This window comes from Danio aesculapii, chromosome 20 (genome assembly GCF_903798145.1).
Source record: "Danio aesculapii chromosome 20, fDanAes4.1, whole genome shotgun sequence".
In the NCBI taxonomy this organism is placed as follows: Eukaryota; Metazoa; Chordata; class Actinopteri; order Cypriniformes; family Danionidae; genus Danio; species Danio aesculapii.
This window is the reverse complement of record NC_079454.1, coordinates 54,271,589-54,299,536: the sequence shown is the minus strand read 5'-3', so window position 1 is coordinate 54,299,536 and position 27,948 is coordinate 54,271,589. Positions and strand designations below refer to the sequence as shown.

The 27,948-nt window shown below is 38.4% G+C and overlaps 2 protein-coding genes across 3 annotated transcripts in view; one reads left to right on the top strand and one right to left on the bottom strand.

Moving 5' to 3' along the window:
* Positions 1-194: 194 nt before the first annotated feature.
* On the bottom strand, positions 195-18,103 carry slc25a47a (solute carrier family 25 member 47a). Of its 2 annotated transcripts, XM_056445455.1 has the most exons (6): positions 17,966-18,085; positions 11,599-11,642; positions 11,420-11,491; positions 7,547-7,717; positions 4,742-5,006; positions 195-2,800 (listed from the first exon to the last, which is right to left on the bottom strand). In XM_056445455.1, the coding sequence occupies exons 1-6, from the start codon at positions 18,000-18,002 to the stop codon at positions 2,505-2,507; spliced, it is 885 nt and encodes a 294-aa protein (XP_056301430.1). In that variant the 5' UTR covers positions 18,003-18,085; the 3' UTR covers positions 195-2,504. The 2 variants fall into 2 exon arrangements, with proteins under 2 accessions (XP_056301430.1, XP_056301431.1); XM_056445456.1 differs by lacking the exons at positions 11,420-11,491; positions 11,599-11,642 and having other exon boundaries at positions 17,966-18,103.
* A 3,429-nt stretch (positions 18,104-21,532) lies between these two features.
* slc25a29 (solute carrier family 25 member 29) overlaps positions 21,533-27,948 on the top strand; it is a 28,082-nt gene continuing 21,666 nt past the window's right edge. The window contains exon 1 of the mRNA XM_056480953.1: positions 21,533-21,778. Within this exon, the coding sequence (XP_056336928.1) occupies positions 21,751-21,778 (28 nt within the window). The 5' untranslated portion in view covers positions 21,533-21,750. The remainder of the gene's footprint in view (positions 21,779-27,948) is intronic.

Genomic DNA, 27,948 nt, shown 5'->3' with positions numbered 1-27,948 from the left:
ATATTATATTACTATTATATTATATTATATTATATTATATCATATTATAGTATATTATATTGTTTATTGACTGGCTTTAAGTCGAAAGTAAGAACAAAAAGCTTTATTTTATATAAAAACAGAATTGTTTATGGTTTTAGATTTAGTTATTTCAGTATTTTCTAATGAAGGCTGAAAGAAACACACACACTATGTAAATGATGTAAACTTTATTGTATGATTTCTGTATGTGCAGGACATATGAATTGAACAGTAATGTCAGATCAACTAGTTTCTCCAGGGTTTTTGCAGACGACACAAATGAAACACTAAAAAATAAGGCACGTTTAGAGAAAAGAGGGAAAACCAAGAGCTCAAACTACACATAAATGCCTATTCTGGAAGGATGCAATAATTTCTCAAATATTTCTATAAAAACATTCAAATCAGCTTTTGCAAATGAATAGTTGATGAGTTAAAGTGTTTAAGACAGAAAACTGGACTGACTGGAGAGGAACTGTTACATAATAAATACACTTCTACAATCCTACATTGTGCGTTTTCAGCGTTCTCTTACCATTTATATGTATTCATAATTACATGCAGATTTGACCATAATTACTAGTGTATGTGTGTGTGTTACGGGTTTTCTTTTCTTTTGCTGGAGCTGGGATGTCCACTAGATGACGCTGTTGTCTTGAGGTCACTTGTTCCCTTATGTGGCAGGTGGGAGTGCATTACAGGTGTGCTGCGTTGCCGGTGATAAGTGCATGATAAAAGGATTCCTCATTTGTTCCATCGAGAGGAGCTTGCGTTTTTGGCTTGACTGGGGCTGCCTGATCGGTCTCCTCCAGCACCAGAATTTTTGTTTGTTTATAAGATTGTTTATTTAGAGTTTGATGCTTGTTTGAACTATTTTAATAAATCTTCTCAATTTTTAAATAAGTTGATTGACGGCGTGGACACTTATGTTGCAGGCTGTTTAGAGCCAGACAGTGTAACAGTGTGTGTGTTTCATTATTTTAAAGTGCTATCCATTAGCAATAAAAAGACGCATCAATCTGAATGCATCACCACATAAATAAATGACATCTATTCATTAATTCATCGGCAAAGTACTTGTTTCCCTTAAGAAAAATACATAGTAAAGCTGTGGTCACACTGGACTTCCATTCATATGCACGTGAATGCGTCAGACTGGAAACGCAAGTTGGTGTGTCAAGTTTCGCAGATCGCTGCCGTGCAAAGTTCAAGCTTGGGGAACTCTGACCTGTGAAATCGCATGACGTGACTGCGTGAGACCAATCGAGGATCAAAACATGACCTCTCTGTACAAGAAATTTAAAACATGGACCAATCGCTCACTTTTTTAAACGTCTACTAATCTCGTTTAATCATGCCCCTTTTCGCAGCATTGTATGACAGAATTTCGCACACACAAACTCTAGTGTGACCATGACATAATTTATAGTAAATTCTAAAATATTTTTGAACCATACTAACATGCTTACATTAATCTGTTGATCAAATTCTGCAGTTGCTATGGTAACACAACTATAGTAATTGATATTTTGTGGTAATTCTACAGTTGCTATGGTAAGAACTATAGTAATTGATCTGTAATGGTGATTCTACAGTTGCTATGGTAACAAAACTATAGTAATTGATATTTTGTGGTGATTCTACAGTTGCTATGGTAACAAAACTATAGTAATTGATATTTTGTGGTGATTCTACAGTTGCTATGGTAACAAAACTATAGTAATTGATATTTTGTGGTGATTCTACAGTTGCTATGGTAACACAACTATAGTAATTGATCTTTTGTAGCGATTCTACAGTTGCTATGGTAACTCAACTATAGTAATTGATCTTTTGTGGTGATTCTACAGTTGCTATGGTATCACAACTATAGTAATTGATATTTTGTGGTGATTCTACAGTTGCTATGGTAACAACTATAGTAATTGATCTTTTGTGGCGATTCTACAGTTGCTATGGTAACACAACTATAATAATTGTTCTTTTGTAGTGATTCTACAGTTGCTATGGTAACTCAACTATAGTAATTGATCTGTAATGGTGATTCTACAGTTGCTATGGTAACAATTATAGTAATTGATATTTTGTGGTAATTCTACAGTTGCTATGGTAACTCAACTATAGTAATTGATCTTTTGTGGCGATTCTACAGTTGCTATGGTAACACAACTATAGTAATAGTAACAATGACCAAATACTGTAATTTTCTACAACAAAAGGGTATTTTATACAACAATACACCGCAGTTTACTGTAGTAAAATCTAAAATATACTAGAGTATCTATTACAATATATCAGTTCACTATTGATTTAATATACTAAATATGCTAAGCATTCATTAACAAACAGTTGTAGATACTATAATAAGCACTGAAGCACTGTGTAATACAATTTACTACAGTATGGTTCAAAAACACTTTAGTTTTTACTGTAAATTACTACAATATTTTTTTTGATGTGGGTTATTGTGAGTTTTCTCATTATCAAGACACTCGATCCAGAGGTGCAGACCTGAGAACTCGAACACTGACTTCATACACGGCGAAAACCACCATGTTGACTGGAAATGCCCGCAAGCAGTTGATGCCAAGACTCCTGAAGAAAACCCCAGGTCCTTCAGTGCGTGTGGTTTCAGTCAGACAGTGCAGGAGCCCACGGTATCTCCTCTGTCCTCGTACTCCGTCCATCTGCAGACGGGCTTTAATCACATCCATCGGCGTCCCCACAGTCCAGCCAGACATTCCAGCGACCCCACCAGACAGCAGCACCACCGTCCACTCTGACACAAGCAGAGATGATCATATCAGATAGAGTTATAAGCCATTTAAATGGTCAAAAATTGCTGTTAAACCACAGGAAACCAAAAATACTAGTGATACAGTAGTGTTTATGAACCATACTATAGTAGGCTACTTGAACTGATTCATTCGTTAATTCATTCTACTGTTGCTATGGTAATACAACTACAGCACTTGATTTGTAGTGGTGACTCTACAGTTGCTATGGTAACTCAACTACAGTAATTGATCTGTTGTGGTGATTCTACCATTGCTTTGGTAACACATCTACAGTAGCTGGTCTGTTGTGGTGATTCTATAGTTGCTATGGTAACACAACTACAGTAATTGATCTGTTATGGTGATTCTACCGTTGCTATGGTACACAACTGTGGTAATTAATCTGTTGTGGTGGTTCAACAGTTGCTATGGTAACACAACTACAGTAATTCATCTGTTGTGGTGATTATACCATTGCTTTGGTAACACAACTACAGTAGCTGGTCTGTTGTGATGATTCTATAGTTACTATGGTAACACAACTACAGTAATTGATCTGTTATAGTGATTCTACCGTTGCTATGGTAACACAACTGCAGTAATTATTCTGTTGTGGTGATTCTATAGTTGCTATGGGAACACAACTAGAGTAATTCATCTGTTGTGGCGATTCTATAGTTGCTATGGTAACACAACTACAGTAATTCATCTGTTGTGGTAATTCTACCGTTGCTTTGGTAACACAACTACAGTAACTGGTCTGTTGTGGTGATTCTATAGTTGCTATGGTAACACAACTACAGTAATTGATCTGTTGTGGTGATTCTACAGTTGCTATGGTAACACAACTACAGTACTTGATCCGTCGTGGTGATTTTACAGTTGCCATGGTAACATAACAACTACAGTAATATAAACAGATTTTCAGTGGAACAAACTGTATTTGTCATTAAAATGTCTCATTAAAAGTGTCATCACTCTCTCAAACCATTTTAACAGCATCATTCATATTTACAATGACAGTGTATTGACAAATTCAGCTTGTCCCACTGTAGATGAGGTCAAAAAAGTTATAAATAATGCTGTTATGAAATTTATATTGCATCAACATATTTATAATGGCTTCATGACAATCATGTTTATGACAGATTTATGACAAGTTTTGTTGTCTTGGTAACATAAAGTCGTCATGACAGACAAAAACAGGTTGTGATGTATTTGTTTGTCAAGTTGTCATAACAAACAATGTTCTCTTTGCATTTAAAATGTCATAACTGAGAGAATGGCACAGTTCCTAGAGAAACAGAATATTAAATGAGAAAACAGTGGGCGTGGCTTGTTTTTTCTACTGCAAGCTGATTGGATGTAGTAAGGTAGGCGTTTCATTCAGAAAGATGGGGAAAAGGGTTTGGGGAGAGTTATTACAACCTAACAGCCTCATCCTGCTCACCATTTCTGCTTGTTGTCAAAGCAATGTCAAAACTGACAGCTGGAGGGGCGTGGTTAAGTATGTTAGCCACACCCAATAGACCCTTTTTACATGACGTCACACAGTGTGTCGAGATTACAAGGACATTTTTTTTCTCTTAATGACATGCACAGAGAAATTGTTCAGCACAGAACTTGCAATGTGAGCGAACACAATCATTAGTTTTTACAGGGCTATGATAAACAGAAATGGGGAGGGGGAGGAGTCTGTTAGGTTGTAATAACACTCCCTAAACCCTTTCCCCATCTTTTTGAATGACACGCCTACTTTACTACATCCAATCAGTTCGTAGTAGAAAAAAGTCACGCCCACTGTTTTTTCATTTAATATTCCATCTCTCTAGGAACTCCGTCACAATACGGTAAAAAACAGTCGCAGCTTCCAGTTCATGCAGGTTTAATGACAGTCTTATGAACACCTGATCAGGTAAAGTGTTTGTGATTGTTTCTCTCACCAGGCTCTTTCTGTCCGGCTGGAGTCAGTCGTGCACATAATGTGTGGTATGTGAGGAAGTAAGTGGCGAATGAAGGTCCGTCTCTGAAAGCCAGAGGTAAAGCTCCTCTATAAAGCCCTGAGAGTCCCTGTTCTCTGCAGATGCTCAGCAGGCAGTGAATTGGACCACTGTATTTGGGTTTAACACTGCTGGACACACTGCGCCTGCTCTCTGTCTGACACTGAAGACGCACCTTCACTATGTCTCCAGGTGACATTACAGACACCTGCATCAAAACACCGCACACACAAAACACAGACTTATAATTATTGAGTAAACAAACTGTGCATTTTTATCAAAGTTAAGTCAACGGGTTGGCGACACGGTGGCTCAGTGGTCAGCACTGTGGCCTCACAGCAAGAAGGTCACTGGTTCGAGTCCCAGCTGGGTCAGTTGGTGTTTCTGTATGGAGTTTGCATGTTCTCCCCGTGTTGGTGTGGGTTTCCTCCAGGTGCTCCGGTTTCCCTACAATCCAAACACATGTGCTATAGGGGAACTGATTAACTAAATTGGCCATAGTGTATGAGTGTGTGTGTGAATGAGTGTCTGTGAGTGTTTCCTACTGGGTAGCACCTGGAAGTAAAACATATGCTGGATAAGTTGGTGGTTCAATTCGCTGTGGCGACCAACAGTGTGGTGATTCTACAGTTGCTACAGTATGTTAACTCAAATTTAGTAATTCATCTTTTGTGGCGATTCTACAGTTGCTATGGTAACTCAACTATAGTAATTGATCTGTTGTGGCGATTCTACAGTTGCTATGGTAACTCAACTATAGTAATTGATCTTTTGTGGCGATTCTACAGTTGCTATGGTAACTCAACTATAGTAATTGATCTTTTGTGGCGATTCTACAGTTGCTATGGTAACTCAACTATAGTAATTGATCTTTTGTGGCAATTCTACAGTTGCTATGGTAACTCAATTATAGTAGTTGATCTTTTGTGGAGATTCTACAGTTGCTATGGTGACTCAACTATAGTAATTGATCTTTTGTGGCAATTCTACAGTTGCTATGGTGACTCAATTATAGTAGTTGATCTTTTGTGGAGATTCTACAGTTGCTATGGTGACTCAACTATAGTAATTGATCTTTTGTGGCAATTCTACAGTTGCTATGGTGACTCAACTACAGTAATTGATCTTTTGTGGCGATTCTACAGTTGCTATGGTAACTCAAATTTAGTAATTCATCTTTTGTGGCGATTCTACAGTTGCTATGGTAACTCAACTATAGTAATTGATCTGTTGTGGCGATTCTACAGTTGCTATGGTAACTCAACTATAGTAATTGATCTTTTGTGGCGATTCTACAGTTGCTATGGAAACTCATCTGTAGTAATTGATCTTTTGTGGCAATTTTACAGTTGCTATGGTAACTCAATTATAGTAGTTGATCTTTTGTGGAGATTCTACAGTTGCTATGGTGACTCAACTATAGTAATTGATCTTTTGTGGCAATTCTACAGTTGCTATGGTGACTCAACTACAGTAATTGATCTTTTGTGGCGATTCTACAGTTGCTATGGTAACTCAACTATAGTAATTGATCTGTTGTGGCGATTCTACAGTTGCTATGGTAACTCAACTATAGTAATTGATCTTTTGTGGTGATTCTACAGTTGCTATGGTAACTCAACTATAGTAATTGATCTTTTGTGGCGATTCTACAGTTGCTATGGTAACTCAACTATAGTAATTGATCTGTTGTGGCGATTCTACAGTTGCTATGGTGACTCAACTACAGTAATTGATCTTTTGTGGCGATTCTACAGTTGCTATGGTAACTCAACTATAGTAATTGATCTGTTGTGGCGATTCTACAGTTGCTATGGTAACTCAACTATAGTAATTGATCTGTTGTGGCGATTCTACAGTTGCTATGGTAACTCAATTATAGTAATTGATCTTTTGTGGTGATTCTACAGTTGCTATGGTAACTCAACTATAGTAATTGATCTTTTGTGGCGATTCTACAGTTGCTATGGTAACTCAACTATAGTAATTGATCTTTTGTGGCGATTCTACAGTTGCTATGGAAACTCATCTGTAGTAATTGATCTTTTGTGGCAATTCTACAGTTGCTATGTTAACTCAATTATAGTAGTTGATCTTTTGTGGAGATTCTACAGTTGCTATGGTGACTCAACTATAGTAATTGATCTTTTGTGGCAATTCTACAGTTGCTATGGTGACTCAACTACAGTAATTGATCTTTTGTGGCGATTCTACAGTTGCTATGGTAACTCAACTATAGTAATTGATCTGTTGTGGCGATTCTACAGTTGCTATGGTAACTCAACTATAGTAATTGATCTTTTGTGGTGATTCTACAGTTGCTATGGTAACTCAACTATAGTAATTGATCTTTTGTGGCGATTCTACAGTTGCTATGGTAACTCAACTATAGTAATTGATCTGTTGTGGCGATTCTACAGTTGCTATGGTGACTCAACTACAGTAATTGATCTTTTGTGGCGATTCTACAGTTGCTATGGTAACTCAACTATAGTAATTGATCTGTTGTGGCGATTCTACAGTTGCTATGGTAACTCAATTATAGTAATTGATCTTTTGTGGTGATTTTGTGACAGAAAATTCTGTTATATGGTATATTTGCATCAGCAGCTCAGGTGTGCATTTTTTCAATTCAATGGGGTGAGTTATTGCTTATGTATTACAAATGTGTGTTTACAATGAAAAACAACAGAAATATGGAGCATTTGAAAGCATTCTGTGTGAACAGCCCTATAGAGTGAATCTGACCTGTGCCACACCACCGGCCAGACCGGACATGAAAACATCCAGCTTAGTGTTTTCTGCTCCGCGGATGTGAGAGAGAGCCTGCAGACAGTTGCGGTAGGTGCCGAACACCACAGAGGAGGTCATGGATATAGTGGTGATGGGTAAAAACATTCCCTTGAAGAAGCCATGAACCTGGAGGAAAACACATTATCAGTGTAATTAGCATAACGGCATCATTCAAATGCTGCATAGGTGCTAATCCAAACAGTCTGACAGTATTGTCCAGACCTTCAGACTGACATTTACATTTAAGTAGTGCATAAAGATCAACGTCTAACAGGTAGGGTGTGCTTGAACATTAACTTGAAGATAAAGTCCACACTACACTGGAAGAAATGTTTTGTTGGCTGACCATATAAAATGTAGTACACATTTTTGTGTATTATTTTGAGTTTTACTTACGTATTTAGAACTGTTCAGCTAACTAAATTGATAATTATTAAACTGTATTCAATAAGTTCAGCTAACCGAAGTGAAGTTTTTCAAAAGTTCCCACTTAAATATACTTGGCGTATAAAGCAGTTTTGGCATGCTGTCCCGGGAGAGAACCCTGAGCTCGGAGATATTTGATAAGCATATCAGGAGATCCGAGATCAGGTAGGTCTCGAGAGCTCCCCCTTTAGAAAAGGGAGAAAAAGGAGGAGATGGGGTGGAAGGGGGGATTCTTCCAAACGAAGATAGAAACTGTAGGGAGAAAATGATCCATTTATAGTAAACTAGGATCACTCTGGTTGGATTATTACTGATTACAGATGAGTGGCCAGACGTGCTCAATCATATCACGTGCTCCTCTCGAAATTAGTTTATGAAACTTCACATAAAACTGAATCCAGAAAGTTCAGTTAAATTCATAGTAAGTTCATAGTCAATTGAAACACTGAACTACACTGTTTTAATTTACTATGATCTTCTATGTGAAGCTGCTTTGACACAATCAACACTGTAAAAGCGCTATACAAATACAGCGGAATTGAAGTAAATTAAAATTCAGTTTTGTTAAATTAACAAAACACATGTGACTGATGTGACTGGTAATACTTCAAAACATTGCTGTATAACACTGAACATTTATGAAATAAGCTTGTGTACTTTATTTTTAGTGTTGAAATTATTTTACCATTTCAACCATATTTCTAAGGGTAAAATTCTGGCAACCAAAGCTGCTGTTTTTTTACAGTAAATGTCAACCCAGGCTCATTCTGAGAACGTAGTCCCGGGGACGTTTCTGGAGACCGCGAAATACGTCCCGGGAGGTATGTATTTTTTGCAGTTTTTGTTTTCGCGAGTCCGCGAGAGGCCACTGTGCGCGCTTTTTCCTGCGCCGTTCTCGCGTAAACCCGCTAGAGGCCGCTGTCGAACGACCTTCCGCCTGTCTGTCTGGATGACAGAATGATTGACCGTGCGACCGGCCAATCGGCTGACCCACCCTCCTCCGTCCCTAAACCCAACCAACGACTATTCACAAAAGCCGTCCAGAAAAAGCAAAGCCCTCGTCTGATTTTTACCACACTTTCGGATTTTGACCACATTCTCACCCTGTGACGAACTTGTTCGCTTCATTTTTTGGATTTTGTTTTTGTTTTCTTACCTGATTTCTGGAACCGCTCTTCCCCGGACTCGAACCCGGTCGTCATCGTCGTCGTGGTCAGCCCATCTCTGCACCTCGAGTCCGCCAGAGTACACAAAGAGCTAACCGGACAAACTGGTTGCAGCGGGAAAGCCCTCCACACGTAGGCGAGCGGCCGGCTGGCCGGTCGGCAAGCGCCGAAGGGAACGGCGTCACACCGCCCCGCAGCGTTCGCTTAAAAAAATGAAATGCAGCCGTACGTACGCCCGGCTACGTATTTCGCAGTCTCCAGAAACGGGACTACGTTCTCAGAATGAGCCTGGGTTGGTAAATGTTCTAGATATTTTTTTTACAGCATTTACTATCTCACTGGACTTATTTTATTTAAACATTTACTTGCATTGTACAACCCCAAATCAGAAACAGTTGGTACAGTATGTAAAACGCAAATAAAACAAGAAAGTAGTGATTTCCAAATTTGTGATAATAATAATAATAATGATGTGATGTGAAACAGGTGACTGTAATTATGATTTGTTACAAAAGCAGCATTCAATCGTCAGTTTACCAACAATTACATGAGAGAATGATTGAAATGTTTAAAGACAATGTTCCTCAGAGAAAGAGAGGAAGACATTTGGATATTTCACCTTCAACAGTGTAGAACATCATTAAAAGACTGAAGGAATCTGGAGAAGTTTCAGTGCGTAAAGGACAAGAGCTCAAGTCTAAGCTGAACTACTGTGATCTCCGATCCTTCAGAGGGCGCTGCATCAAGAATCCTCATTCATCTATAAGACAGATCACCACATGGGTTCAGGACTACTGTGACAAACCTTTGTCAAGTACTACAATACGAGTTACATCCATAAATACCAATGAAAACTGCACTGTGCCAAAAGGAAGCCCTATGTTAACAGTGTCCAGAAGCACTGTTGACTTCTCTGGGCTCGGAGGCATCTGGGATGGACCATCACACAGTAGAAACATGTACTGTGGTCAGATGAATCAGTATTTCAGGTATTTTTTGGAAGTTATGGACGCCATGTGCTCCTAACCAAAGAAGTAAAGCATCATCAGACTGTTACCAGCAACAAATCCAAAAGCCAGGGTCTGTCATGGTATGGGGTTGTGTCAGTGCCCTTGGCAAAGGTACCTTGCACTTCTGTGATGCTCCAATAATGCTGAAAAGTGATGTTGGAGCACAATATGCTGCCTTGATTTGCAGGGACGTCCATGATTTCAACAAGACAATGCAAAACCACATTCTGCACACATTACAAAATCCTGCTGCGGAGGAAGAGGATACAGGTACTTAACTGGTCTGCCTGCAGTCCTGACCTGTCTCCAATAGAGAGTGTGTGGTCCATTTTGAAGTGTAAAATGCAACAACAAAAACCGCGCACTGTTGCCCACCTTAAGACTTGTTTGCAGGAAGAATGGGACAAAATTACACCTGAAACTCTTCATCAGTTGGTGTTTGAGTGTTGTGAAAAGGAATGGCAACATTGCAAATGCTTTACTGCTGCAACTTTTTTTGAAATGTGTTGCAAGAACCAAAATTGGAAAACGTGTTCATTCATTTCATTTCATTTCATTTTCTTTCGGCTTAGTCCTTCATTCATTAGGGGTCGCCACAGTGGAATGAACCACTAACTTATCCAGCATGTGTTTTACACAGTGGATGCCCTTCCAGCCACAACCCAGTACTGGGAAACACCCATACACACTCATTCACACACAGACTTGTACACTACGACCAATTTATTCCATCAGTTCCCTAATAGCGCATGTGTTTGGAATGTGTGGAAACCGGAGCACCCGGAGGAAACCCAAACCAACACGGGGAGAACATGCAAACTCCACACAGAAATGCCAACTGGCTCAGCTGGGACTCGAACCAGCAGTGCTAACCTCTGAGCCACCGTGTCGCCCCATAATACTTTTTTTTTTTTAAACCCAATATAAATCATGAGGAACACCTTAAATAATGTGCTGCTGTATTGTCTGCAGGGGTGTGGCAACCGGAGGGGGGTGGGGATACGTCCCCCTTACTTTTAGAGACAGACCATTTAGAAACAGGTAATTAATAATTATTTGAATGCATGTTCTCATACAGCCGTCCCCCCACTTTTAAAATGTCCGCTACGCCCCTGATTGTCTGCAATGAAATACAAGTCAAAGGGAATTTAGAAATCACTACTTATTTATTTGCGTTTTCCATACTGTCCCAAATTTTTCTGATTTGAGGTTGTAACATTTCTTACCCCTTCTTTTCTGATGGTTAAGACGATGCACTGCCAGATTCCAGTGAACTGTTTCTGAGTCTGAATTCTGACCTGTGAAAATGAACATTAACAAGGCTTTCAGCAATGATTCTGCAAACCACAGATTATAAACAACAGTCAAACATTCAATAAAGTAACTGATTATCTCAGAGGTTTACCTTCACAGTATCCAGTGGGTAACCAACCGCCACACCACAAGCTCCTGGAAAACATGAAGGACCGTCTGTCTGCATTAGTGTTTATATGAAGTGATTTGTGCATAATTGGTCCCCTTTAATGCTTTTTGATTCTTTTATAATCTGTTTTAATACATTTTAATCTGTTTTTATCACTTTTAGTATGTTTTTTTTTTCTTATACTTGTTTATGTAAAGCACTTTGAATTGCCACTCTGTATGAAATGTGCTATGTAATTGCCTTGCCTTTATTACACGAGGTTTTCAAGTTTCTCAGACTGTCAAGAGTACAACACTGCGAATATAGCATCACAAATACAAAATAATCAGCAATAAGCACATAATAGCATTTTCCTCAAAACATTCTATTGTATATTATAATATATATTACTGAAAAATATTATTTACAAACCTAATAGTAATAAATGAACTCAAATTAACTAAAAAAGCGTGAGAAGCGTAAAAGCGTGAGATGTGTGATTAAGCAATAGACGGCTGTAAAACACTTGAGGTATGTGATCTTGTAAGGCGACACTGTGTTTCAGATCATTTCAGCTTCATGAAAAAGCTAGCATTTATATGAACAGCTGAAGTCAGAATAATATTAGACTAGATATTCTTCAAGACACTTCTATACAGCTTAAAGTGACATTTAAAGGCTTAACTAAGCTAATTAGGTTAACTAAGCAGGTTAGGGTAATTAGGCAAGTTATTGTATAATGATGGTTTGTTCTGGAGACTATTGAAATATATAGTTTAAAGGGGCTAATAATATTGACCTTAAAATGGGGTTTAAAAACTTAAAAACTGCTTTTATTCTAGCTGAAATAAAACAAATAAGACTTTCTCCAGAAGAAAAAATATTATCAGACATACTGTGAACATTTCCTGAATCTGTTCAACATCATTTGGGAAATATTTAATAAAGAAAATAAATATATAGACACAATACAACACAGGCTCGTTGTGAAAACGTAGCCCTATGTACGTTTCAGGAGATCGTGAATTATGTAGCCACAGGTACGCATGACTGCATTGGGTCTTTAAAACAAACGCTACTTCAAGAGTTCACACTCAGCTCACGATTTATACATAGCTTGTTTGGCGTGCTGTCCTGGGAGAAAGCCCTGAGCTCAAGGGATCCTCGAGCCCAGGGCTCCCTTCTTTCACAGGGCGAGGGGAGATTGAGCTCAGGTCGATCTGAAACTCCCCCGCTGCTGAGGCCAGGGTGAACTTCCTGAGAGTAAGACATTAGAAAAAAGATTTAGGCTTATTTACCTATAATATAGAGCACATTTGGACGGTGGGAGGAAACCAGGGAACCCAGGGGAAACCCACACGGACACGGGGAGAACATGCAAACTCCACACAGAAATACCAGATGGCCCAGTGAAAACCCGATGCCATTGGTATTCTTCTCACTGGTCACTGGTTCAAGCCCTGGCTAGGTCAGTTGTCATTTCTGTGTGCATGTTCTCTCTGTGTTGGCGTGGGTTTCCTCCAGGTGCTCCTGTTTCCCCCACAGTCCAAACACATGCGCTATAGGGGAATTGGGCAAGTGAAATAGTCCGTAGTGTTTGTGTATGTCCTGGTCCTCCAGATTAGGGGTTTAGCATTGGGCTAACAACTCACCTTGTAAAAATTATAATTATAATATATAATAAGCTGCGTAAAAGGTAAAAACATATGCTGGATAAGTTGGAGGTTGTCACGTCTGCTGTAGCGCCATCTTGTGGTCTTTTGGGCACTAGTTATGTTTTGGTTTTTGTTCCTGTTTTGTAGTTGTTCACGTGATCACTAATTGTTTCCAGCTGTCCGTCATCGTCTAATTAGTGTTGTCTTTATTAGCTTTGTTATGTTGTGTTTAGTTTGCCTTTGGATTTTTGCTGTTTGCTCGTGCACTCTGTTCACACCAGTCTGTTTTGTTTTGTACAGTATGGCTCTTATCTAGTCCTAGTCTGTTCACTGACTCTTTAGTTTGGTTGGTTTGTTTGTTTGTTTACTTTGTTTCATGTCATGATTATGTTTTTGAATTCCTGTTTAAACATTGTTTAATTCACTTTTGTTTATTGGTTTGTACTTTGTCTCTGTTGGATTTTTCTGTACCTGGCCTGTTCCCTTATTTTTTTTTTTTTTAAACTTTAAATTGTTGCACTTGGTTATATCTTGTGTTTTTGTAAGCCCATCATGACAGCGGTTCGTTCCACTGTGGCGACCCCACATTAATAAAGAGACTAAGCCAAAAAGAAAATGAATCAATATTATAAATATATGTGTGTTGTACTCAGTTACTGTATATAAATGCTAGCTTACGAAACCCCAATATGGTGCAGCTAAATTTCAGCTTCGCTATAAGTGGCCCTGGGAGTAAGTACATACAGTTGAAATCAGAATTATTAGCCCCCCTTTGAACTTTTTAAAAAATATTTCCAAAATTATGTTGCTATTAGCTATATTTAAGCTATATTTTTTTCGATAGTCTCCAGAACAAACCATCGCTATACAATGACTTGCCTAATTACCCTAACCTGCCTAGTTAACCTAATTACCCTGGTTAAGCCTTTAAATGTCACTTTAAGCTGTATAGAAGTGTCTTGAAGAATATCTAGTCTAATATTATTTACTGTCATCATGACAAAGAGAAAATAAATCAGTTATTAGAGATGAGTTATTAAAACTATTATGATTAGAAATGTGTTGAAGAAATCTGCTCTCTGTTAAACAGAAATTGGGGAAAAAAATAAACGGGGGCTAATAATTTAGGGGGCCTAATCATTCTGACTTCAACTGTTTATATAATTATTAATAAAAGTGCTTTATATATATATATATATATATATATATATATATATATATATATATATATATATAATCGTGACTACAATAGTGACCAAGATAATCATTCTTTTGCCCTATTTAAGATAACAAAACTGCTTTATTAACAGTGATATCATTAGTCGCTGTCACAGTGTTAAGGTGTAGCCAATACGACTGTTGTGCACATTTTTGTAAAGCTGCTTTGGAATAATAATTATGGTTAAAAGCGCTATACAGATAAACCTGAACTGAATTGGAAAAAGCTGTTGTCGGTGTTGGGGAGTAGACAAGTAGCTCAACTTTGAGCAAAGCAACATTTTTCAGCAGCTTGACAGATGGTCAGCTATGAAACAATGCAGCTTTTCCAGAAGCTAAGCTATGTTTACAGCAGAGAGGGGTAATGTGAACCGTGAGACAAGGGATACAGTAGTAATGAAATAAAGCTGGCAGTGCGGTAGCGCAGTGGGTAGAACTGTGCCCTCACAGCAAGAAGGTCACTGGTTCGAGTCCCAGCTGGGTCAGTTGGCATTTCTATGTTTCTAGGTTTCCTCCGGCTGCTCCAGTTTCCCCCACAGTCCAAACACATGCGCTATAGGTGAATTGATGAACTAAATTGGCCATAGTGTATGAGTGTGTATGGGTGTTTCCCAGTACTGGGTTGCAGCTGGAAGGGCATCCGCTGTGTAAATAAGTTGGCGGTCGGATAAGTTGGCGGTTCATTCTTCTGTGACGAGCCTAGATTAATAAAGGGACTAAGCCGAAAAGAAAATGAATGAATGAATATTAAATACCTCACTATAGTATGGTTTAAAAACACTATATTATTTACTCTGTTACTATAGTATTTTTCTGAGTAAATGTGGATGTGGTAACACTCTATAGGTAAGATAAATATGTGATTGTTCAAAGCAAGCATGACAGGCCTCTATAATGCTGCAGTGCTCATTTATTTTGGGATCCAAGGCCTCACATTGTACACAGTGACATTCAGAGGCCGCTTGACTGTTCCAGTCTCTCGCTGTTTACTAGAAAACCATTTTAAAAATACTTTTATGACCCACTAAAATATTTTAGAACTTAGCATATGAAAAAACGCAACATTAAAATAGCCACAGACTGTGATAACACAAGATTTTTTTTTCATGACACTTCCAAAGTCTTGTAGTTGATAAAAAAGGCACTTTATATAGTGTATAGAGGTTTGGTGAGAAAAAACAAATAAGTTTGTTGGGGTCTAACACTGACCCATGACAGACATACAGCTAGATATAGATAGATAGATAGATAGATAGATAGATAGATAGATAGATAGATAGATAGATAGATAGATAGATAGATAGATAGATAGATAGATAGATAGGTAGACAGACAGACAGACAGACAGACAGACAGACAGACAGACAGACAGACAGACAGACATACAAACAGACAGACAGACAGACAGACAGATAGATAGATAGATAGATAGATAGATAGATAGATAGATAGACAGACAGACAGATACGTAGATAGGTAGATAGATAGATAGATAGATAGATAGATAGATAGATAGATAGATAGATAGATAGATAGATAGATAGATAGATAGATAGATAGATAGATAGATAGATAGATAGACAGACTGATAGCACCCGGAGGAAACCCACGCCAACACGGGGAGAACATGCTAACTCCATACAGAAATGCCAACTGACCAAGCCGGGATTCAAACCAGCGACCTTCTTGCTGTGAGGCCACAGTGCTAACCACTGAGCCACCGTGCCACCCACCCTGATTATTTGTATTAATTTATTTAATTTGACTTTATTTTTGCCTCTTAATTATGAGACTTAAAGGTACAGTTCACCCAAAAATAAACACTTTTTTCACATTTACTTGCACTCAGGGGATCCTAAACTTTTGTGAATTTCCTTTTTCTGTTGAACACAGAAATTCTCTCTATAATTAACATTTTTGTCATCCTTCACTCAATCGTTCCAAACCTGTTTGAGTTTCTGGTAAACACAGATATACTGAAGAATGTTGGGGGAAAACAGCCACTGACTTCTATACGGACACTGCCTTTAGTACTTAGTCTTGTTTTTAGTCCAAATATCCAAAGATTCTTAAATCAAGAAGCATTTTCTAGACAAGTTAAAATCATGTCTTGTTTTCTGAAATAACAAGTCAAAATTAAGTGAGTCCTTTAAAACAAGCAAAATAATCAGTCAAAGCCATAAGCAAGAGGAGGGGAGAGGGGTAGAACGGGACAGTTGCAACACTTTTTGCATTTCTTTCAGTTTCTCAGAGGCAGTTTTATTTGTGGAAACACATAATTTCAATATAATAAACCCAGATGTATCAGACGTGCACCCTCACCGCTATAATATGCGTACATTTGATAATATACACCAAATTTAAACTTGAACAAAGTCAAACATTGAAATTGACCCTGAGCAAGGGGCAGCTGCAACATTCATTCCCTTTCCTTTGGCTTAGTCCATTTATTCATCTGTGGTCGCCACAACGGAATGAACCGCCAACTATTCCAGCATATGTTTTATACAGTGAATGCCCTTCCAGCTGCAACCCAGTACTGGGAAACATCCATACACACTCATTCACACACACACTCATACACTACAGCCAATTTAGTTCATCAGTTCCCCTATAGCGCATGTGTTTGGACTGTGGGGGAAACCGGAGCACCCGGAGCACCCACACCAACACAGGGAGAACATGCAAACTCCACATAGAAACACCAACTGACCTAGCCGGGACTTGTACCAGTGATCTTCTTGCTGTGAGGCGACAGTGCTAACCACTGAGACACCATGTTGCCCTAACAAAAATATTTTTTCTCACTTTATTCACTGTGGCCTCACAGCAAGAAGGTTGCTGGTTCGAGTCCCGGCTGGGTCAGCCAACATCTGCGTGGAGTTTGCATGTTCGCCCCGTGGGTTTCCTCCGGGTGCTTCGGTTTTCCCCAGAGCCAAAACACATGCGCTACAGGGGAACTGGGTAAGCTAAATTGTCCGTAGTGTTTGTGTGTGAATGAGAGTGTATGGGTGCTTCCCAGTGATGGGTTGCAGCTGGAAGGGCATCCTCTGCGTAAAGTATATGCTGGATAAGTTAGTGGTTCATTCCACTGTGGCGACCCCTGATTAATAAAGGGACTAAGCTGAAAAGAAAATGAATGAATGTTGATATGACAAGATACAATAGATTTAACACTTAGAAAAGCTAAGAAAAGAGGGATCTGATATGTAATAATTAAGTTAATAAAAATAAATATGTTTTAAAATCAGATTAGATTATTGTGAGAAATATAATGAACATTAAAATTAATATCTTTTACCTCAAAATTAGTTGAAGGACGGGTCTGACAGAGAATATATAGTATAAACATATCATCACTCAAGCTCCTTGAACATGAGTGGAAGATTAGTTCTTGTTGCAACTCTCCCCAACTCTCCCCTTCACTGCAGCTCTCCTCTCAAATAAGCACACATTTATTTAACTAGATTAGCTGACGAGCAATAAGGTTATCGTACCTCCAAAAGATCCCGCAAGGAAATCTGCGAAATACATCGTCCATCTGCTTGATTCTGCATGCCTATACAGCCATTATTGTTGTTGGTATAATATATATAAGTGTATAATCCAGTGTGGTGCTGCGGTGAAGCTCGTGTTGATCTGCGCAGACTTGTGCTTTTGTAACTGTCCTTGATTCTCACGTGGTTCTTTGACAGCACAGCTCATGCACACACTTTCATTTTCGCACGCGAAAACATTCATTAGCTTTTATTGATCACAATTTAATACATCGTAAGTGTTTTCAATCAAAGTTTATAAATAAAGTGTTTTTTAATAAATATTTCTAATCATGCCAGGTGATTATTTATAGTGCGTTGTGTTATTGCGCATTTTCTAATTTTAATAATTTGATAGATTTATTATGAATCACCCACGCACACTGCACCATTGACGCGCGGACAGCAGAAACACGCTGATGCAACGGGGAACAGGAGTTACGAATCCAAAGATTCGGTTCAACCGATCACTAAGCGTTCGCGAATCACTTACCGAAGCGCTGATAAAGGTCTGATCTAAAAACATAACAATAGCACCACGTTTGAGCTAGGCATTTATTAAACTAAATTAGGACATAATATTCAGTAAAAAACTATTGAATCTATGAACCATCCGAACGAATCGATTCATTACAATGACTCCAACTCATCTACTACGGCGAAGGCGTACTCATGAATATTAACTATCACTTGAGTGGCCGCTGAACATTATACACCAAACCATGGTAATCTTGAGATTAAAGTTCACCCAAAATGTATTTACGCACCCTTCTCTTGTTCTAAACCTTTATGCGTTTCTTTCGTCTGTTGAACACAAAAGAAGATGTTTTGAAGAAAGCTACAAGCCACTGCTTTACTTTAATAGTATTTGTTTGTACTATGGAAGTCAATGGTTACACATTTTTTACCTTTGTCAAAATATTGTCTCACGAGTTTTAACAGGATAAAAAGTCATAAACGTTTGGAACCACTTGAGGGACATTAACCCTTGTGTTGTCAAAAATGAGCCGCCATCACTAAACCTCTAAAATAAAGCAGATCAGTTTAATTTCAATCCTCAAATCTATTTTGCACGAAGAAACAAGCTCATCTTCAGCAGTGTTCACTCAGTGGACAACCCTCGTTTCTCACTACAGTACACAGGCCCGTAGCCAGAGGGGGGTTCAGGTGGTTCAAAAGACCCTGACAAAGGCAGAATTTGACCCCTATATGAGCTCATTTGTCCCCCTTTTTGACAGTATGCCATCATAAATTGTGAAAATTACTAATAGAAGAAGGCGTTAGGACAAATTTAATTAAGTATTATTTAAATAAGCAAATCTTGACTGAGGAAATGAGCTGGCCAGTTTGTTTTTTGCATATAGGCTACAATTTTTATTTTTAAAACAAGTTTTAACAGATTCCTTTTTAATGATGGATGATAATAAATTAGCATTAGAGTGATTAATATGTCTCTAAAATGCAGTATTTCACCTCATAACCAGTGATGTAAAGTAACTAATTACAAATACTCAAATGACTGTAATCCAGTAGTTTTTCTCAGGTGTTTTAATTTACAGAGTAGTTTTATAAATGTGTACTTTTACCTTCCCTTGAGTGCATTTTTAGTGCTGTATCAGTACTTTTACTCCTTTACTTTCTTTCAACCTGCAGTCACCACTACTACTGTTTTTATCTTGTCTATGGTGATTAGAAAAATCAGTGCTGTGTTTCCTGTCCAATCAAATCTCACATAGAAGGTAAATCCCATAGTAAAATCCCATCATAATGATCTACCTCCAGACATGTATGCTTTATAAGTGCAGCAAACTGTTTGGAAGCATTATAAGTGTCCAAGAAGATGTCCAAAATCTTTACACATATTGACCCAGAGAGTGTTTAGATGCATGTCACTGATGAGAAGATGACGGATGTTTACTGTATGAAGACCGAAATGGCTTTAAAAACCCAGCAGGCACAAGACGTCAACATGACGTCAGATTGACGTTGTACCCTGACGTCATGGGGATGCTGCGTTTTGTTTGGAAATGAAAATCAGGTTGACGTCAGAACTCAACGTCAGGTCAACGTCAATGTATAATGTCCAACCTAAAACCAACCAAATATCAACGTCTAATGATGTTACAGCTTGACGTTGTGTGTACATCACCACTATAATGTCTATCAGACAATGGATTTTGGTTGCCATACGTGATGAATAAATATCAGTATTTGACGTCAATATGATGTTGGTTTAAGGTGTTGGCTCGACGTTGGATTTTGGTCACTTTCTAACAACCTAAAATCAACCAAATATCAACATCATTTAATTATTGGACATCAAAATAATGTTGTCCTTAGACGCTGGCTAGACATTAGACTGACTTTTGGTCACCTGACATCACAACCTAAATCTAACCTAATATTAACATCATATGATGTTGTGTGCCTGCTGGGCAATAACCAAATGCACTACAGAATGTTACGTTTACACACAATTCATCAGCTTTTCACAGTGTAATACTCACTACTCTTGAGTACTTTTGAAGGGCTACTTTTTACTCATACTTTGAGTAATGTTTACAACAGATACTTCTACTCTACTTGCACTACATTTTTAGGCAAGTAATGGTACTTTTACTTGAGTATGATTATTCAGTACTCTTTTCACCACTGCTCATAACTTAATAAAAAAAAAAGAACCACAACTTTTAATAGGCTGACCTGGTAAAGGGGGTATTTTATAATGCTAAAAGTACCTGCAGAAGTGTAAAACGTGTTTAGCAAGACAGTATTCATAAAAGTTAAAGCAGCAGTATCTGGATGCAGCCTTTATCATGCAAGCTGAGATTGCATCACTCAGCGGTGCAAGACACAATGCACTCAATAGAGAGAGTGACGTCACTGTGAGGGGTAGGGTTAGGGGTGGGGTTAGGTGAGCGCATTAAAAAGCATTGGATGCAGCTCAGATTGCACTGCACCAGGTCTGCATCCAGACCCCTCTTGTGTTGGTGTGTGTTTGTGTGCCAGTAGTTTTTGTACAAATAGTTTTTATAGTTGCCTGGTAAAAACTGGCTCAAAGGACAACCGTTGCACCTTAAATGTTTACAGCCTTTATTAAAGTAAGAAAAGAGGGGGGGGGGGGGGGGGGGTAATATTGGGGTTGTTTTAGAAAAAAGTCACCAAACTTCAAGATAAAAAAAACATAGTTAAGTTTTTCCTGCTGTTAAAATGGTGCTCGAGTTATTTTTGATCCATAAATCCACATTATTGTTAAACTAAATGAGGTGCACATTTTGTGGTGGTTCATTCCACTGTGGCGACCCCTGATTAATAAAGAGAATAAGCCGACAAGAAAATGAATGAATGCTCATTTCGTTTTATGGGGTGAACTGTCTCTTTAACAACAGAATCCAGCAAAGCGCGAAGGCGGAACACAGTGCGCATGCGCATGACGCCGAAAAGGAGGAACGGGAATCTTTTTAAATCCGCGGCTCTGGATTGGGCGTGCGCACACACACCTCTCCCGACACACATCAAACACACACACACACACACATAAGATACATACATACACACCAGCCAGCAGGTGCTAGTCGAGCTACTAGCTGAAATTTTCCACTGCCGAGTAGTGAGTTTGAGTGAGCGCAGAGTTACCGCAGCACCAACATTATACTAACCACCAGCAGCAGCTCACCGGACAGGCCCGAGGAAATAAACTCAAATCAAGCAGCTCGACTGATCCCGAATCAGTCCTTGACGCGGGGATGGACTTTCTGGCTGGATGCATAGGAGGTCGGTTCATCTTTCTGACCAGTTCTCAGTCACGTCTGCTGGGTGTTGAACTGTAGATTAGCACTGCTAGTTAAGCCTGTTAACACACGTACAGTCTGTATATTTACATTCGGGGTCACGCGCGTAGTGTGTAATCATAAAGTCGATTATCAAGTGTCTTTCATTCTATTAAACAAGTGCTGGGTTTTAGTAACTAACTAGTCACGCGTATAGTGTGTATAAAGTCGATTTTGACATAGTTGCTGGGTTTTTATAACTTAACGTTGGGTTTAATGTGGACAGATCCTACTATTGTGTTTAAAAAGTGTCATTTAGATTTCATTGCATGTCTATGTATGACCCAACGCTGGCCAGTGTTTTTTTTAAAGTTGTGTAATTCACACACAGTTGATCGGATTCACACATGCTGAATTATTTGTAGTGGAGCAGGAAGCCACGTCACGCAGGACACATGATGGAGAGCTGGTTTTATTTATTGATTCTCTTGACTGTAAATATCTAGTCAATACCTGTCTATACATTCATCTGTGATGTAGATAGGTTCTGATAAGGTTGGGTTGTCGTAAGCTAATGTTGGGTGAAATATGGACAAACCCATCGCTAGAGTTTAATAGTAATAATTAAATTTAATTCACAATATTAACTCAACTGTTGGGTTGTTGATTATTATCTTTATTTACCTGTTGGTTGTTGTGTAAATGCAGGCTTCCTCTGTTGTATTCTATTTGCTGCTGGTGTGACGTAATGGAATTCTACAATAGAATGCTACATTGTAACTGATTGATTGACACATTGTTGTCGATTGATCGTGACGTTCTAAAATTCGTTACAATGTATCATTTGGCGCCAGAAACAGCTGAGCTGATTCTAAAAGCTGTTCTGCTTTGAGTCGATTAGGTGTGTGTGTTTGTGTGTGTTTGTGTGTGTGTGTGTGTGTGTGTGTGTGTGTGTGTGTGCGTGTGTGTGTGTGTGTGTGTGTGCGTGCGTGAGGCAGGTTTTGTCCAGTATTATTCTCTGATACGAGAAAGTTTTTAATTTTAATTAGTGAATATTTATTGTAAATTGTGTTGTGGTGCTACTGTAGTCATAACTGGGCTTATTTATTTTTCATCGTTTTTGTAACTCATCGTTGGGTCTAATATGGACAGATCATATGTTTACATTGACATATTTATATTTACGTTCAGGGTCATGTGTATAGCGTGTAATCGTGCATGTGTATAAAGTCAATTTTTACATTTTGCTGGGTTTTTAATAACTTAACGTTGGGTTTAATATGGACATCCCACCATTGTGTTTAAAAAGTGTCATTTAGATTTAATTGAACTTTCATGTTTGACCCAACGCTGGGTTACGACAACCCGGTGTTTTTTTATTATTATTTTTTAAGTTGTGTAATTTTCACATGGATTAATCGGTTAATCGGATTCACACATGCTGAATTATTTGTAGTGGAGCAGGAAGCCACGTCACGCAGGACACGTGATGGAGAGCTGGTTTTATTTATTGACTCTCTTAACTGTAAATATGTAGTCAATATCTGTCAATACGTTAATATATAGATACATTATGAAAAAGGCTGGGTTGTCATAAGCCAATGTTGGGTGAAATATGGACAAACCCATTGCTAGAGTTTAATAGTAATAAATTTAAATCACAATTTTTTTACTCAACTGTTGGGATTGTTCATTTTATTGCAACCAGCGTTGATTACGCTATCTATCCATCCATCCATCTGTAATGTTTTTTTCTTTATTTACCTGTTGGTTGTTATGTAAATGCAGGCTTCCTCTGTTGTATTCTATTTGCTGCTGGTGTGACGTAATGGAATTCTGCAATAGAATGCTACATTGTAACTGATTGATTGACACATTGTTGTCGATTGATCGTGACGTTCTAAAATTCGTTACAATGTATCATTTGGCGCCAGAAACAGCTGAGCTGATTCTAAAAGCTGTTCTGCTTTGAATGGATTAAGTGTGCATGTGGCAGGTTTTATGCACTATTTTTCTCTGATATGAGAAAGTTTTTAATTTTAATTAGTGAACGTTTATTGTAAATTGTATTGTGGTGCTACTGTAGTCATAACTGTGTTTATTTATTTATGTTTTCATCATTCATCATTTTTGTAATTCAGCGTTGGGTCTAATATGGACAGATCGTATAAATGTTTACATTAACATATATTCCTCTGCGCCTCAATAAACGCACTGTCCACCCTAAATTATTGAATATTAAAAATGTTATATAAAGCATTTAGATCAGAAAGGTGGATATGTACATTGAGACACAGGGATATTGATGGTTCAAACGAATTGTTCATAACAGGGATTCATTCACAGGCTAATCGCTCCCTTCATTAGAAAGAGAAGTGAAAGCAGGAGAGGGGCTGTGTTTCAGGACATTGATTAGATCAATTTAACAGGGAGACAGGATCATACATTTGCATACAAACACACACACACGTGATCATTTTTGTAATTAAAAAAATTAATTTGTACTCTGACCACCGGGAAAACTCCAGATCATAGTTATATGTGTGTATATATCCTGGACTTAGGATGGCCAGTCCTCTACTACACCTTGGTCACACATTCATTTCAAAGGAGCGCTACTCTGTACCAAGATGGCAGTTCTATTGATGCATTCCTTTCTATAGACAACAATAGCGTATAATAATGTATTGATCATTAAATGAAACAGTTGAAGAATTTTGATTATCTTCAGGTCTGAATCTGGTATCATGACTCAGTAATAAAGATTAAACCATTATAGCAATACTGTTTGGTGTATTTTAGGGCTGCAGTTATTGATTATTTTAATAATCCATTAATCTACCACTGTAATTGATTGATTAATTGGATAAACTTCCTTTTAAACTTTCTTAAACTTTTTTTCCCCCTCCTTTAAACTTTCCATTTTCTTTTGAGGATTTTGTGACTGAAATACAACATGGCAGTAAAAATGTATAAAAGCCAAAAGTAATTGTTTTTTTTTGGAGAAATGCAGATCGTTTCCGATGAGACTTTGTTTTAGGAGCAGAGGGAGAGATTATACAGTCTGTACAGTAGCATCCTATGAGCTGTGTGTGTGTGTGCGTGTGTGCGTGTGTGCGTGTGTGCGTGTGTGCGTGTGTGCGTGTGTGCGTGCGTGCGTGCGTGCGTGCGTGCGTGCGTGCGTGTGTGTGTGTGTCTGAATAGGACAGGACAGAAGAAAGTCAGAAAACATTCTCAATGTCTTTTATATCTTCTTTTATCCACAAAGTGTGCAGCTTTTGTCTCTGCAGTGTATCTTAATGGGCTTCTGGAAGAACATTTCAAGTACACTACTAATACATTGATATTAGTATACTTACTAAATAAAGTATACTTTCATACTTGACCTTTACTTTAGTATACTTCATTTTCCTAAGGGTGTATTTACTGACTTACTAAGATCAGTCTTGTACAGCCAAAGGGAGTAATGCTGCTCTGATAGCCAAGTTAGGTTAAAGCGGATGCTCCGATCAGGATTTTTGTAGCCGATACAGAGTACTGATTCCTTGTCATGGTGATCGGCTGAAACTAAGTACTGATTCTAATGCTTTAAGCTTAATAATAGATTAAGCACATTTTCCCTCTAAGTATGAACATTAAGAGAAGATCCTGCCCTACTTAAGAGAATAAATGAAGGATGCTGCATATAATACCTTAAACACGTCTCTTATAACCATTTAGGTGTAAACGTTTCATGGCCAGAAGCAACTTTACAGAAAATAATTCATTAATTTATTCATTTTACTCTGGCTTAGTCCCTTATTTATCAGGGGTCTCCACAGCAGAATGAACCGCCGCAGAAAATAATAAAACACAGATATAAATATTGTTATGAAAAATTACAATGCAATTTGGAAATGATGAAAGAACAGTTCAACATGTCTCAATCAAGAACAAGTTTGGAGCGTATGTTTGATGCATAAGAATTAAAATGCCCATCTATAAATCTAATACTCCTTTACTAAAAGGAAAGAGGTCTATAAACTACTGTTTATAGTAATGAGTGTATTACAGGTTATATTATTAAATATTCATGTTAAACAATAAATTGTTTTATTTATCTAATAATTCCAGCCAGATTTTACTGAATTTGCAATATTGTCAACACAGAACTTTCAGTTCTTATATGTAAAAAGGCCTAAATACATGCAGGACTATTCAAATATTTTGCTTGCCTCCAACTATTGACAGCAGATCCCTCATGATGAGAGAGATGAGATGAGAGAGAGTGATTTGCACTCGCGATATCTTTACTGCTCTATTCATTTAACTGAAGAAATGTAATGCTATTACAGTGCCTCTTGCGATCTGTTCTCTTGCTCATTCGCTCTCGTTGCCATGATTTCCGGGTATTTTAACTCATTTTTGGGGAGCACGGGGCTGGTATAAATTTGCGGGAGACTCGCGGAACTTCCGGGAGAGGTCACACAGTTTGATGAGACGCTATATAGGGGCGACCGGGTCACATCAGCTCTAGTGATGGGAAGTTCAGGTCATTTTACTGACTCGGACCTTTGAGTCTCATTCGTTGAAATGAACGAATCTTTTTTAAAGTCATTTCGTTCATTCATTCTTTTTCTTTTCGGCTTAGTCCCTTTATTGAACTGGGGTCGCCGCAGCGGAATGAACCGCCAACTTATCCAGCACGTTTTTACACAGCGGATGCCCTTCCAGCTGCAACCGATCTCTGAGAATCCACATCCACACACACTCATTCACACTCATACGCTACGGACAATTTAGCCTACCCAATAAACCTACTGCATGTCTTTGGACTGTGGGGGAAACAGGAGCACCTTGAGGAAACCCACGCGAATGCATGGAGAACATGCAAACTCCACACAGAAACGCAAACTGACCCTCGAACCAGCGACCTTCTTGCTGTGAGGCGACAGCACTACCTACTATTTAAAATATTAAAATGTTACAAGTTGCTTCGTTGACCACACTACAAACAAGTCATAACTATAATGACTAGAACACTCATCATTTACCTGTGTTGTAGCTGCTGTAAGCTATGCATAATATACGGGAGCACACATGCGGGAGTGCACTCTCATTCCCATACAGCAGAGAGTGTCTGTGTGAACTCCACAATGCGCAATTCAGAGAGCAGAAATTTGTAATCGTAGAGACCGAAAAGACACGTCGTTGTGTATATAAGATATTACATTCGGCTATTTAGCTTGTTTATTAAAAGTTGTGATCTGGTGCTATATATAAGGCTACGTTCACACTGCGAGGAAGTGCTCAAATCTGATGTTTTCTCAGATCTGGTGTTTTTGCATGGCTGTTCACACTGCTCTTATAAATGTTGCCAATATCAGATTTGCAGTGTGAACAGATCCTGTTCCTAAACTGACCCACATGCACAAAAGTACAGATACAGACAGCACAACATGTCTAATTATGCACACAATGTCTATACTGTATGAAGTAAGCACATTATCAGATCATGCTTATGATTATTACTCTTTTCACAGACAAGCGTGGGGTATTTCATAAACTGTAAAGGGTTGTTCAGCTACTACTAATGTTTATTTCGGCATTTGAGACCTAAAATAAGTCTCTTGTGATTGAAAATGAGTCACATGAGGGGGAAAAAATTGGATTCGGGCCACATTTGCCCCCAGTGTGAACATAGCCTAAAATACAAATAACTTGACTTCAAGGGGAGCAGGGAAAGCCATTGGAAGGGCGGGGAAATGCTGATATACATACATGCATACATGCATACATGCATACATGCATACATACATACATACATACATACATACATACATACATACATACATACATACATACATACATACATGCATACATAAATACACGCATGCATACCATAGACTGTAAAAGAAATGGTCGTAGTATCCGTGACGTAACCCATAGGTTTCTGAAGAGCGCAAAAGAAGCTACAAGTAGGCGCAGCCAACTGTCACCATTTTGTTCGCGAGTTATCACACCCATGGCGAGATGCCAAACAAGGGCAAAGAGGCGGAGAGTGAGTGAAGCTACAGAGGCCTGCTAGCATTTTGCTTAGACCTGGTTTAGACTTTACTATGGGAGAACGCTTAACACTTTATTACCTGCGACTCGTTTGTGTTCTGACCACATGTGCTTGGCTGTACACCATAT